Source organism: Dipodomys ordii, unplaced genomic scaffold (assembly GCF_000151885.1).
Source record: "Dipodomys ordii isolate 6190 unplaced genomic scaffold, Dord_2.0 Scaffold3, whole genome shotgun sequence".
In the NCBI taxonomy this organism is placed as follows: Eukaryota; Metazoa; Chordata; class Mammalia; order Rodentia; family Heteromyidae; genus Dipodomys; species Dipodomys ordii.
In genome coordinates this window covers 32511089-32526308 of record NW_012267219.1, presented here as the reverse complement: position 1 = coordinate 32526308, position 15220 = coordinate 32511089, and the positions used below count along the sequence as shown (strand labels likewise).

The 15220-nt window shown below is 35.3% G+C and overlaps 1 protein-coding gene across 4 annotated transcripts in view; it reads left to right on the top strand.

Moving 5' to 3' along the window:
• The window catches only part of LOC105989647 (UHRF1-binding protein 1-like), a 57280-nt gene extending 43659 nt beyond the window's left edge, over nt 1-13621 (top strand). For all 4 annotated transcript variants that reach the window (XM_013021813.1, XM_013021795.1, XM_013021789.1 and 1 more), the window contains 7 exons: nt 388-471; nt 3100-3282; nt 4061-4179; nt 8155-8296; nt 8743-8933; nt 11610-13111; nt 13370-13621. In XM_013021813.1, coding sequence (XP_012877267.1) covers nt 388-471; nt 3100-3282; nt 4061-4179; nt 8155-8296; nt 8743-8933; nt 11610-13111; nt 13370-13586 — 2438 coding nt within the window. In that variant the 3' untranslated portion in view covers nt 13587-13621. The remainder of the gene's footprint in view (nt 1-387; nt 472-3099; nt 3283-4060; nt 4180-8154; nt 8297-8742; nt 8934-11609; nt 13112-13369) is intronic.
• Nucleotides 13622-15220: the final 1599 nt, after the last annotated feature.

Below are 15220 nucleotides of genomic sequence, written 5' to 3'. Positions count from 1 at the left end.
GCTCTACCACTTGAGCCACAGCGCCACTTCCGGCTTTTTTCTTTTTGCTTATGTGGTGCTGAGGAATCGAACCCAGGGCCTCAGGCATGCAAGGCAAGCTCTCTACCACTGAGCCATCTTCCCAGCCCATAGGTATTTTGTAAATATAAAATTTCTAGTACTATCATTTGTCAATTCTTGTGGGCTTAGATACTATTTTTGTATCCTCTTCTAGACTAGAGCCTATCAAATGATAGAAGCTCAATGAATACAAATTAGATGGTATTATTCATGACAAAAGAAAATCACCACTACTTAGATCCCAATTATTTTAAACATTTCAATGGTAAATTAAGTGTTTTTGACATTTGCTTAATATTTCTCAGTCTCATCATTTTCTTTTTCCAGAATCAAACAGACGTATTACTGGAGGTGCTATGCAACTCTCTTTTACACAGTTGACCATAGATTATTATCCTTATCATAAAGCTGGTATGTATAACTATTTCTTTAAATGTGTTAATCTTTTTGATATGGACACTTTCAATTTGTTATTTTTAATTCTTTGGTTTTAATCTAATTTGCTAAGGAGAAAAAAGGTCTTTACTATTTTTCTTCTATGGTATTTTACCAAGAAAATAGAATTGCCTTAAAAAATACTTATGCAATTTATGTTGAGGTTCATGTAGATTGTTAGAAACTAAATTTGCTAGCAATGGACAGTTTTTAAGTGAATTCTGTATATGTCCAATGTCTTGATTGTATATCAGTACATTACTTTTTAATTGTGTTGTTCAGGTATTGCACATTTTCTTTCTGTTTTTCTTGTCTAATCATTTTATTTTTTAATTTGTGGACACTGGGGCTTGAACAGGGTCTTTGTGTTCTTGCTCAACTTTTTCAAGCATAGCTGACCCTATATTGAGCCATACTACCAGTCATACTTCCAATTAACTTCTGGTTAACTGGGGATAGAGTCTCATGGACTTTAAAGATTTATTCTCAGATGTCGACCTCCTGAGCAGTAGGGATTACAGATAGGCTTTAGTCATTGCATCATTCTTTGAATTATGATAAAGGAAAAGGAGGGAGGGAAAAGTAGAGAAATGGGAGGAGGTGGGGAGGGAAAAAAGAAAGGAAAGAAAGAGAAAGAAGGGAAGGAAAGAAAATAAATTGATTGATTTTGGTATGGGTGTATTTTAGTAGTAAAGTACGTTCCTAGAATGTTCCAAGCCATGTTTTTTTTTTTTTGGCGGGGCGGGGGGTTCCGGTTGTGGGCCTGAACTCTGGGCCTGGGCGCTGCCCCTCAGCTCTTCTGCTCAAGGCTAGCACTCTACCACTTGCGCCATAGCACCCCTTCCGGCTTTTGTCTTTTTGCTTATGTGGTGCTGGGGAATCGAACCCAGGGCCTCAGGCATGCAAGGCAAGCACTCTACCACTGAGCCACCTTCCTAGCCTGGGAAATTATTTTCTAAATAACAAAACCTAACACATATTTGTATAATTTTTGTATGTGGCAAAAGCAAGTTATTAATATTTTGAATTTTCCATGGTATTTTGTATATAATACAAATTTAGGAATATTTTCACTCATTTTCTAAATTTCATCTGTAAGATGTGATCCTGATAGGTTCTTTATTTTCAAATAATAAAAATAGAAAATATATGAGTATTTATAACCAAATTAAGTAATTTAGCCTCAGCACACATCTCTGCCTTTTGATAGTATATAGTCTTGTTTTTTTTTTTTAATTTTACGCAATAGGAAAAGACTAAAAACAAAAATCATAACAAATTTTCCATAGCTTTGAAAAGATAGAGATATTTTCAGATTCATATTGCTACCTACCAAATGGTTTTATAATTTCTATAACACTATCTTACAGAATTTAATGGTTAGACCCAGGTACCAGTGGCTCATACCTATAATCCTAACTACCCAGAAGACAAAATTCAGAGGATCAAGGTTTGAAGCCAGCTAAGGCAGATAAAATTCTTTTTTTTTTTTTTTTTGGGTCCGGTCTTGGGGCCTGAACTCTGGGCCTGGGCCCTGTCCCTCAGCTCTTTAGCTCAAGACTAGTGCTCTACCACTTGAGCCGCAGCGCCACTTCCGGCTTTTTTCTTTTTGCTTATGTGGTGCTGAGGAATCGAACCCAGGACCTATGGCATGCAAGGCAAGCACTCTACCACTGAGCCACCTTCCCAGCCCGCAGATAAAATTCTTGAGACTTCATCTCCAAAATATCCAGTAGAAGGCCAGTTTGGAGGCTTGACTGAAGTGGTAGAATGCCAGCAATGGACAAAAAAACTGAGTGAGAACACGAGGCCCTGAGTTCAAAAAACCCCTATACTCATGTGTGTGCATATACACATACACACATACACACATGCACACAAAGTTGTACTATTTATTTTGATTTTCTTTTAAAAGCATTTTATAAGAAAGATGCTTACAAACTCTTAGAATCTTATAGCTGTAGAAATCATTCATATATTGGAAGATAAGACTTTCAGTCACAGTAGATTTTCTTTTCATAATCTTTTTATGAACACATTCCTTAGTTGATGCAAAGAAAGTTAATGTTGATTTTGTATTTTCCTTTCCCAAACATGTGTATCTCTTTATCACTGAGTTCATCTTGAGAGGTTCTGTTGATTTCTTATCATATTTTATCCATTTTATGGATTAATTCTATATTAGTTAAAAGGATTAATTAATAAATTAAAGGATCAATTCTATATAAGTTAATTCTATATTCATTTTTGATGAAAGGATTTTATGCCTCGATGTTATTTTCTGAGATTCTATCTAATGAAGGCTTGACAGATTATTTAACCTCTAGTGAAGATTGTCCTGTGGATTTGAATTGAAACTTTGAGTACTATTCCATCAGAAATGATTTTAGATAGAAAGTTCTCCAGATCACTTGCTTTTGGCATTCTCTTCCTCTGTTCTCAATGTCTTGCTCTCATTTTAAAAAGAAGTAGGTGAAGACTGTAAGCTTGTTGGAAGAGTAAAGATTACCTTGAAAAGTTGACCAAAGTTCATTCAGAGCATTGTTATGAGAGAATAAATGGAAATTGTACATTGTCAGTGAAAAGATGTTATTCATTTTACAGGAGACAGTTGTAGTCACTGGATGTATTTTAGTGATGCAACCAAGACAAAAAATGGATGGGCCAATGAACTGTTACATGAGTTTGAATGCAACGTTGAAATGCTTAAACAGGCTGTAAAGGACCATAATGTAGGTTCACCTCCTAAATCCCCAACACATGCCTCTCCCCAGCACACACAAACAGGTATTTTACCTATTAACATTATAGCATTTACCTAATTGTGTGTGTGTGTGCGTGTGTGTGTGTGTTTTCCAATGTATTTTCTGTAAAGTATTATTTTTGATTAAGGTCATAAGATCTTGTATACTTTATCCAGAACAACATAGATTTATGCACTTTTACACTTAATATAACCAATTGGAGTAAAGAAATTTTCAGTTTGATAAATGACTCATAGATCTGTCATTTTTAACATTGTAAAATAATAACTTGGATGTGTGAAAAATATGATTTCTGTTTACATATGAATAATTAGCCAGATGCTGGTAGTTCATACCTGTCATCCTATCTGAGATCTGGAAGATCAGGGTTCAAGGCCATCTGCCAAAAAAAGAGCAGTATTTCTGTATGATTTTATAAAGAATTTCCATATGTACACTCTTGGGTGAGAAGTTAGTGTTCACCTACATTTTTAGTGCCTTTTTTTTTTTTTTTTGGCCAAGAATGGGATTTGAACTCAGAGGCTTGTATACTTTTGTCTTACTTTCTTATTCATGGGTGACTTTCTTACCACTTAAGCCATGCTCCGAGCTCAGCTTTTTGCTGATTAATTGAAGATGAAGTCTTGAGTGTTTTTCCCCTGGACTGGCTTAGAACTGTGATCTTCCAGATCTTAGCCTCCTAGGTGTCTAAAATTATAGGTATGAACAACCTAAGCTTCCATCAGCTTTCTTAAAAACAAAAGTGCATCTATTAAAAAAGAATTTTGTAATAAATTAAACAGAGTTTTTGTTTCCTACAGAGAAGGATTCTACTCTGAAAAGCAGTTCTAGAACATCTTCAGTATTATCTCAACAATCAAAAGCTAAGCTTATGTCTAGTTCCGTTGTGGTTAGACTTGCAGATTTCAATATATACCAGGTATGTTTTATTTTTTTAAATTAATCTCGTGAACACTTTCAGTGTCTTTTACAAGAAACTTTAACAACTAATGCCACTGTTTTAAACATACTTGACTAGTTTTGTAAAATGACTCAATAAGATAGGATAGATAATATCAGCTCATGAATCTTTGTTTAAGGAGTTACCTAGAATTAGCCAAAATTTAATGACAAGGATACATTACTTGAGGCTGCCAGCACTCTCTAAGTTGTCTCATATCCCAAAATCTACCATACTTATGGTTTTATTATAAGGAAGCAATATAAATAAGAACCAAACATAGGAAAAAGTGTGTAGAGCAGAATCTGGAAGGGTTCCAAATGTTAAACTTAGGGTTTGGGAGGTAACTCAGTGGTAGAGAGCTCACCTAACATTTATGAAGCCCAAACTCCAGCACCACATGTATGACAATATGCTTGAAATTTGTAGTTGAACTCAGCATGAGAATAGATTGATAGCAAATGACTTGAAGCCTTCCACCTCCTCCAAACAAATAAGACTATCAAATGTGACCATCCCCACCAAAGTCATTTTGATGTCAGAAATTACCAGTTGCACACATGAATAGGAAATGACAAGCTCTAGTTATCTCAAAGGAACAAGGACAAAGGCCAGAACTCCTTTTGTGATCAAATTTCTTACTATATAGTTGTCTGTGGGGGAGAAACTAAAATTCCTTTTCTACTTTATTAAACTTAGTATGGATTGGCTATATTGTGTACATAATTTAATCGCTACAAACCCTCATTTTTATTATCTTATGTGGGCTATAATCTTACAAAATGGTCTAATGTTATTGTATTTGAAACCAGTTTTTTGTTTCTTGTTTTTTTTTTTTGTTTGTTTTTAAGCAAAGAGAAAAGTTCATTTGAAAGCCAAAGGAAAACTATGAAAGTAGTAAGACAGGAGCCCTAAAGAGGAGTCCCAGTTTATTTTTATTTATTTATTTTTTGAGAGAGTGTATTATGTAGTTCAGACTCTCCTCAAACTTGGCGATCTTACGTGCACTGGTATTATAGGGCATATGCCACCATGCATGGCTTTGTGAACCTTTTTTTTTAAATAACAGATTTTAAGCCAGCACTGATAACCCATAATACCTCAGAAGGCTAAGATTAGAGGATCGTAGTTTGAAGCCTGTCTTGGCAAGAAAGTCTGTGAAACTCTGCTGTAATTAACCACCAAATAGCCAGAAGTGGAGCTATGACTCAAGTGGTAGAGTACTAACCTTGAGCATAAAAGCTCAGAGATGACAAACCAGGACCTGCATCAGACAACAACAAAACTCAGCAGATTTCAGACATAATAATTTATAAAATGGGGGCTCGGCAGGTGGCTCAGTGGTAGAGTGCTTACCTTGCATAAGGCCCTGGGTTCAATTTCTTAGCACCACATAAGCAGAAAAAGCCAGAAGTGGCACTGTGGCTCAAGTGGTAGAGTGCTAGTCTTGAGCTGAAGAGCAGAGGGACAGCGCCCAGGCCCAGAGTTCAGGCCCTATGACTGGGGAAAAAAAATTATAAATTGTACTAGCTTTTGATAAGCCTGTGGGTTTATCTGAAAAGTAGCTTCCATTGTCCCGCAGGTCACATTGAGAGTGACAAAACAAAGTTGTTTGTCACACTTGAAAGGAGTGCTGCTGACATCTAGTGGGTAAAAGGCCAGCAATGCTGCTGAAAATGTGACAGTGTGCAAGACTCTCTCCATAAAGTTATCTGACCCAAAATACTAATAATGTCAGTTTTGAGTAACCCTGATTTAAGTTATTTTCTCATTGTGCAATTAATTCTTTCTTTACATTCTCTTTTTATAATGCAGCATGTTTAAAGTATATTTTGTTGCTGTATATATGTTTTAGACTTAAGTAAGATAATACGTTAATGAGGAACAGGAATCACTCATAATAACATATTTCTGAGAGTAATGAAACCTCATAGGGGCTAGTGCTAATAGAGGCTAGTGCTATAGCTCAAGTGGTAGAGTCTAACAATAGCAGGGCCCTGAGTTCAATCCTCAGACCACCAGTGAGAGAAAGAAAAAGAGAGCAAATCCCCCCCTCCACATACATACATACACACATGCACTAAAAATAAAATAGTTAGTGGTAGAAATAAAAAATTAGGCTGAGCCATATGTGGTGGCTCATGCCTGTAATTCCAGCACTTGGGAGACAGGGCAAGAAGATCAGGAATTCCAGCTTAGATTAGATTGGGTTATATAGCAAGTTCTAGGCCATCCTGGACTATATGAGAAGGCTTGTCTCCAAAAATAAATGAAGAGAAAGAGAGAAAGAGAGAGAATATTCTTTCTAATTTTAGTAAGGGAAAGGAGAATTAAAATGAGACACTTGATTGAAAAGAATTAGTTTTTACATGCGATAAAAAGCTTTTTAATTACGTACTGTAGGGCTGGAAAGGTGGCTCAGTGGTAGAGTGCTTGCCTTGCATGCATGAGGCCCTGGGTTCAATTCCTCAGCACCACATAAGAAAAAAGAAAAAAGCCGGAAGTGGCGCTGTGGCTCAAGTGGTAGACCGCTGGCCTTGAACTGAAGAGCTGAGGGACAGGGCCCAGGCCCAGAGTTCAGGCCCCACGACTGGACCCCCCCCAAAAAAAATTATGTACTGTAAGAATGTGATTTAACATTATAAAGGATACAGATAGAAAGTTTATTACAAGATGAAACAATGTCCGTGGAAAAAGTATTGTTCTTAATATGAGAAATCTATACATTTGTTGTGCCAGATGCTGGTGGCTCATATCTGTAATCCTAGCTACTCAGGAGGCTGAAATCTGAGGACCACAGTTCAAAGCCAGTCTGAGCAGGAAAGTCTGTGAGAATCTTATCTCCAATTAACTCACAGAAAACTGAAGTGGAGCAGTGGGTCAAAGTGGTAGAATGCTAGCCATAAGCAAAAGAGCTCAGGGACAGTGCCCAGGCCATGAGTTCAAGCCCCATGACTGACAAAAAGAAAGAAAGAAAAGAAAAAAAGAAACATTTAAAAAAAAAAAACTTTGAGGTCCATAGGTGGGCCTAGTAAATTAGCATACAGAAACGAATTAGATAAAATTTTATTGTTTAAACTTTGGAAAAATTACATTTTCAATATAATTATATAAATGATCTGTTTGAGAAGTAGAGTGAAAAAAAGAAACTAGACCTTTTAAATAGTGGTTCTTTTGGAAAATAAGAGATTAAACTGTTTGACAGAACCATTTATAGTTATATTTAAAATTATTGCAGTATATGACAGAATTTTCAATTCAGTGAAATTAAGTACATTCACAATGTGCAATCAATACTACCCTTCATTTCCTGAAAATCTTAAATACTTGTATTGGTTTTCATAATAATAGAGAAGTTATGGTGAATTATTATAAAGCACATTCTGGAGAGGCATTCTGTTTTTTTGTTTTTGTTTTTTGCCGGTCATGGGGCCTGAACTCTGGGTCTGGGCGCTGTCCCTCAGCTCTTCAGCTCAAGGCTAGTGCTCTACTACTGGAGCCACAGCGCCACTTCCGGATTTTTCTGTTTATGTGGTGCTGAGGAATCGAACCCAAGGGCCTCATGCTTGCAAGGCATGCACTCTACCGCTGAGCTACTTTCCCAACCCCCATGGAGAGGCATTCTGGTCTTGAGGACTTCAATCTACATCTTGACTCTGCCATTTATTATTATTGTTATTTTCTTTTTCCTTTTGGCACAAAATAAAATTGTAAGGAATATTGTACAAAGCTTAATTTTGTAACTGATAAAGATCTAAAATGACTATAGTGTTTTCTAAATATTTGGTGGGTATTATTTTTATATAATATGAAGTTAAATATACAAGTTTGCATTAGCAGTTAACCATTGACAGATATTTAAAATAGCTTTACAAGACTTGAAAATGTCTAAGATGAATAAATTCTTTGGAAAAGCCTTTATGTAGTACTACTTTAACATAGATATTTTTTCAGGTCTCTACAGCAGAACAATGTCGTTCTTCCCCTAAAAGTATGATTTCCTGCAACAAAAAATCCTTGTATCTTCCACAAGAAATGTCAGCTGTCTACATAGAATTCACAGAATATTACTATCCAGATGGAAAGGATTTTCCCAGTAAGAGAGTTTACTATTTATTTTGGTATTATCAATTATTTTTGCTAAGTTTTGGAGTTTTGTAAGTATGAAAGACAAAAATTACTCTTACGCAATTTATAGAACATAACCATAATACAACATTTGTACTGATATTATTTGTTCATATGTCCTTTTTCTTCTCTTTTTATGGCATTCTTTATTTTTTGGTGCTGGTCTTTGAATTTGAACTCAATAGCCTGGTCACTGTCTTTTTGACTCAGTGCTAGCACTTTTCTCCTTGAGCCACAGTCCATTTCAGGCTTTTTAAAATAGAGGACAAGAATCTCACAAACTTTCCTGCTTGGGCTGGCTTTGAGCCTTGATCCTCAGATCTCAGCCTCTTGAGTAGCTAGGATTACAGGCGTGAGCCATTGGTGCCTGGCTGCTTTGTTTATTCATACTTGAAAACCTTTTTTTCTTCACAGTTCCATCTCCTAACCTGTATAGCCAGCTGAATGCACTGCAATTTACTGTGGATGAAAGAAGCATTCTATGGCTAAATCAATTTCTTCTGGACTTAAAACAGAGCCTTAATCAGTTCATGACTGTGTACAAGTTGAATGACTCAAAATCTGATGAGCATGTTGATATTCGAGTGGATGGATTAATGCTAAAGGTATTACATAAACAAGTGGCTATGAGCACGGAATCATTTATATGGAAGATAAGTTGAATGCATTATAATTTTCAGGATATAAGATAGATGTTCAGATAGAAAATGACTTCCTCATGATACTAACTTTTATTTTGAAATTTCAGATATAGTTTGATTCTCAATTATAGAAACTGTAAGAAACTCCTTCCCCCCACACATAATTTGTTTTTTCCCCCCTTTCTATCCATTTGGACAAAAGATATAGTCAAAATTTTAATATTGAGCAATTTTTTTCCACTTCAGAATTGGTAAAAAAAAGTTTTTCTGAGAAAGGTAAATTATACAATAAAACTTAAAAAATTTTTAAATAAGATAAGCAGTATTTCTTTTACATTTATTCCATTATTTATTATTAGTTTCCAAGAAAATAGAAAGTTTTTGTTATTGTTGTTGGTTGTGGGTCTTGAACTCAGGACCTGGGGTTCTGTCCCTGAGTTCTTTTGCTCAACTCTAGTTCTCTACCACTTTGAGCCACAGGTCCACTTCTGGTCTTTGAGTGGTTAAGTGGAGATGAGAGTCTCACACGAACTTTTCTGTGCAGGCTGGCTTTGAATCATAAGCCTCGGATCTCAGCCTCCTGAGTAGCTAGGATTATAAGTATGAGCCATGGGTGCCCAGCTGGAAAGTTGGTTTTTAATTTATTTTGTTATATAGCTAAATAGTCAATAATCTGAACTGTATGCATATTTAAGTTTTAAAAGAAAGAAGTTTAAAGTAAAAACTGGTTTTTAAATTACATTTTATTATCTTTAGTTGTACAAATGGGTTAGAACGCAGCGTGTCAGTTCATCAACGTTTCCTTTTTAATTGTTCTCCATCCCTCCCAACTTCACCCATCTCCTTGATTTTGCTAATTACATAGTATGTATATTGAATATTATGATTATTTCTTTTCCCTCTTCCTCTCTTCATTTGTCTCTTATTCATTATGTTTTTACTAGTTCTGGGGCTTGGCCTGAGCACTGTCCTTAGTTTTCTCACTCAAAGCCAGCACTCTGCCACTTGAGCCACAACTATACTTCCAGCTTTGCTAATTAATTCAGGAGTTTTGCAGACTTTGCTGTCTGGGTTTGCTTCAAACCTTGATTCTCAGATCTCAGCCTTCTGAGAAGCTAAAATTAACAGGTGTGATTCACTGGTACCCACCAGAATCTTCCTTCCTTCCTTCCTTTTTCTTTTTTCCTTCTCTCCCTCCCCTCCCTCTCTGTCTCCCTGTCCCTGTCCCTCTCTCTCCCTTTCCTTCTCCTTCCTTCCTTCCTTCCTTCCTTCCTTCCTTCCTTCCTTCCTTCCTTCCTTCCTTCATTTCTGCTATATGGGGCTTATACTCGGGGCCTGGGCACTGTCCATGAGCTCTTTTGCTCAAGGCTAGTGCTCTAACATTTTGAGCCACAGTGCCACTTCCACTTTCCTGATGGTTACTTGGAAGTAAGAATCTCACAGATTTTTCTGACCGGATTGGCTTTGAAGCATGATCCTTAGATTGCAGCCTCCTGAGTAGCTAGGACTACAGACATGAGCCATCAGGGCCTGGCTCAAAATGCTCTTTTGCAAAACAAAACAAAACAAAATCAACAACAACCCAAGAAACTAGTTTGGCAAATAAAAGCAGAGTTGGAGATGGATGTCAGTTTCGATTTCTAGGCCTATTGTTTGTATATATCGGTATATATACTGTATACCTTTAATATATTCTCTGTGAAATGATGTTAGTAAAACTCAAAAATTGTAGGGCAGGAATTTTTTGTTCTATGAAAGATTTTTATAGAATTCTGTATTAATTGGTATATTTTCTTTCTTTTTTTAAATTGGTATATTTTCTAACATACAGTTTGCTAAGTTAGAATTATATAGTGATCTTTGCATTTTCTTGAGTATGAATAGTAGTAAATCAAGTCACTTTGAACTCTTGATGTGAATATTTTTGAAGATTGGATTATCTCTTGGGAATTAGTATAGAAAGTAATTTGAGCCATTATGTTAGTGTTATTTTCTTAAGTTTTCTTCCAGAAAACTGATTCTGTTATAGTCACTTCATTCAGTCATAAAGTCATCTCTTGAAATACTTGAAGTTAAAATATCTTTTAAAAAATGAATTTTTCAGAACTGGCATTTTTTATGTGTACAATTAGTAAAAAGTCATTTAACTTAAATGTATTCTTTTATTTGTGATTTATGATTTATAGTATTTTATATACATTATTCATTTTTTAAAACTTAGTTTATTTATTTTTGTTGGTCATGGGCCTGAACTCTGGGCCTGGGTGCTGTGCCTCAGGTCTTCAGCTCAAGGATAGTGCTTTACCACTTGACCCACAGTGCCACTTCTGGCTTTTTTCTGATTATGTGGTGCTGAGAACCCAGGGCCTCATACATGTAAGGCAAGCACTCTACCACTGAGCCACCTCCCCAGTCTCCCTCATGTTTATTTTTGAAGTTTATTTTTAGTTGTCAATCCTGTAGTTTTCTTAAACTCAGTTTGTAAAAGATTTGAAAGAGAGATAATGTTTTATGCCTGGGCAAGAAAAAAATATTTGTCGAGAACATGTCAAGAAATAGTATTCTTAAGTCATAAGCTTGTTTTATCTTCAAGATATGTGGGCTTATAAGTTGGACTGGAGTAATTTTTTTACCTTCTAGATTGTCATTCCTTCCGAAATGAAATCTGAATGTCATCAAGATCAACCACACACCCTTTCTATTCAGAGTTCTGAAATGATTGCCACAAATACAAGGCACTGTCCAAACTGTCGACATTCTGATCTAGAAGCTCTGTTTCAAGACTTCAAAGATTGTGATTTTTTTAGTAAAACTTACACTCGCTTCCCTAAGTCTTCTGACAGTTTTCATCTTCTACATCCAATTTTCCAGAGACATGCTCATGAACAAGATACTAAAATGCATGAAGTGTATAAAGGAAATATTACTCCTGAGTTGAATAAATATACTCTTAAATCTTCTGCTGCCATGGATGTTTGGGCAGTACACTTTTCTCAATTTTGGATAGATTATGAAGGCATGAAAAGTGGGAAAGGAAGACCAATAAGTTTTGTAGATTCGTTCCCTTTATCTTTCTGGATTTGTCAACCAACAAGATATGCAGAGTCACAAAAAGAGCTGCAGAATTGTAATCAAGTATCTCTAAATACATCCCAAAGTGAATCTAGTGATCTGGCTGGCCGACTGAAGCGGAAGAAGCTCTTGAAAGAGTATTATAGTACAGAATCTGAGCCCTTGACAGATGGTGGTCAGAAACCTTCATCAGATACATTTATAAGCTTTTCCTCTTCATCATCAGATGCAGATATTCATGTCTTGGTTCATGTTCATAAACATGTTAGTTTGCAGATCAATCACTACCAATATCTGCTGCTACTTTTCCTACATGAATCACTTATTCTCCTTTCAGATAACTTAAGGAAAGATGTGGAAGCTGTGACTGGCAGTCCTGCTAGCCAGACATCTGTTTGTATTGGTGTTTTACTTAAAAGTGCAGAACTAGCTCTCTTGCTACATCCAGTGGATCATGTCAATACTCTTAAGTCACCTCTTTCTGAAAGTGTGAGCCCAATGGTTCCTGATTACTTGCCTACAGAAAATGGAGAATTTTTATCTTCCAAAAGAAAACAATTTAGTAGTGGTATAAATCAAATAAGAAGTGTAACTGTTAATCATATGTCAGACAACAGGTCTATGAGTGTTGATCTTAGTCATGTCCCTTTAAAGGATTCTTTGCTTTTTAAATCAGCTAGTGATACAAATCTGCAGAAAGGTACTTCTTTTCTGGAGTATTTATCAGATAAGCATTTAGGGAAAATAAGTGAAGATGAAAGTAGTGGACTGACTTACAAGAGTGGCTCAGGAGAAATTGGATTACAAATAAGTGACAGAAAGGATTCATCTCATGCAGATTCAAGTAATGTCTTAAACTACAGGGAAGGATCAAAAATGCCATCATTTGGTAATGACAGTAATCAAAACATGCTTTCAAATAATTTAACTAATAAAGGAAATGAAACCATAGAGTCCATCTTCAAAGCTGAAGATTTGCTTCCAGAAGCATCTTCACTCCCTGATAGCCTGGAAATGAGTAAAGAAGAAGGATCCACAGTTAGAACACTTAAACCTCAGTCATCTTTAAGGTAACAACATGCTATTAAAATTTGGTGTTTCTTTGTTTTGCTGAGTATATATATGTGCATATGGATGTATTTGGGGGGGCATTTACTCATTACAAAGTATGACATTGTTAGAGTTGCTAGAAGGAGTAGATTATTGAAAATTTGAGAACTCTTTGAACTTATACATTAAATTTTAAAAACTGTGGAAACTACATTATATTTATTTAATTTGTAAGATAAAATTCTTTGTAATAATTTTCTGTTAATTTTGTTTAATAGTGGAAAGCCTAAGGAACGTTGCCCACCCAACCAGGTTCCACTCTGTGTTTCTTATAAGAACATGAAAAGAAGCTCCTCCCAAATCTCCTTGGATACTATTTCAATTGACAGCATGATACTGGAAGAACAGTTGTTAGAAAGTGATGGAAGTGATAGTCAGATATTTTTGGAAAAAGGTAAAGCAGAGAAGTTTAAATTTTATTATATATTTAAATAGCTTTATTTTATTTATACACACGCCCCTACACTACCTTACTAATAGTTGTTCTCATGCTTTCTTTAGCCAGAAACTCCTGTCTTTTATGACTGACATTCAGCAATTATTTGTACGTTTAGATTATAAAGCAACCAACACTAAAGCTACACAAACACACACACACACACACATATTCAGCAAATGGTTCTGGGCAAACTAATTGGCTATTTGCATGCAGCATGTAGACTAAATCTAGATCCTTATTTCTCACTCTGTATAAAAATCATCTGCACATAGATCAAATATCTTTAAGTAGGGCCTAAAACTTTGAAACCTGTATGGTAAAACATAAGGAAAATTCTGAAAATATAGGCACAATAATTATTTTCTGAAGGAAACCACAATTGCCCAGAAAAGAAGAGCAAGAATTGAAATAGGAACTCATACAATGCTTGTTGAAAGTTATATAGCCAGGAAGTAGCAGAGACAGATTTGTTAGCCAGTCTAACTTAAAAGTTCAAACTTTTGGTTCTTTTTTTTTTTGTCGGTCATGGGGCTTGAAAAAGTTCAAACTTTTAAGTTTATGCTATACTGGTTCTGTAGATTCAGGGAATGATTGTTATCACATGTAAAAAAAAAAAATCCCCAATCTGACCCCAGTACAGGTAATTCATGGCAACCTCCTTTTCAGCATAGCATTATAGTACATGGTATTAGAATTATTATGAGTTATAAAAAACTATCCTAGACAGCTCTAGAATTGATAGCTCTAGTTACTGCCTGTCCCCTTATGGTATCAAATCCTTTCTTAATAAGATTTCTGTCCTATGATCCATATGTATTTCAAAAACTGTTCCTATGGCAAATATCCCTACTCTTCCACAAAAAGCATAGTGATTTGCTTATTTGTATTAAGTAATAAAAATAACTACCACTTAATGTGAGAAACCTAGAAAACACAACTCTAATTTAGAAAATAAAATCATACCAAAGTGTCACATTTTCGAGATATCTTCAGTTCTAAGAATTTGTGTATATGTAGTTATTATTATGTTATAGACATGTTTTTATCATCTTTATCACTGGTAAGCATTACCTAATATTATTTTAATCACTTCAAAAATGTTTCTAAGCCTTCATAAATTTGACATAACAATACTGTGGTCTTTAGGCATTTCCTTAATGTGGAGTTTTTAAATTGCTTATAATTTTTGACAGTTCAAAAATGCTATCAATAATTGCATTGCTTTATAAATTTTATCTACAAATTTCTAGTTACTGTTTTAGAATAGATTGCAGGAGTGTATTATTTGTAAGTTCTTGAAACATACTGACTTTATATATAACATTTAAATGCTATGCATTCCTGGTATTCTTGAATTCTTTATTTTCTTATGTTAGGAACTGATAACTCATTGGGAAGAGTTTCCCAGAGGTTTTTTTTTTTTTTGGTCTTAATTTTATGGAAAATCTATGAATACTATCATTGTAAGAAAAACATCAGATAATATGAAAATTTCTAGATTACAAAACTGTTTTTTTGACAATAACACTTTTTTTTTTTTTTGGTCCGGTCGTGGGGCCTGAACTCTGGGCCTGGGTGCTGTCCCTCAGCTCTTCAGCTCAAGGTTAACGCTCTACCACTTGAGCCACAG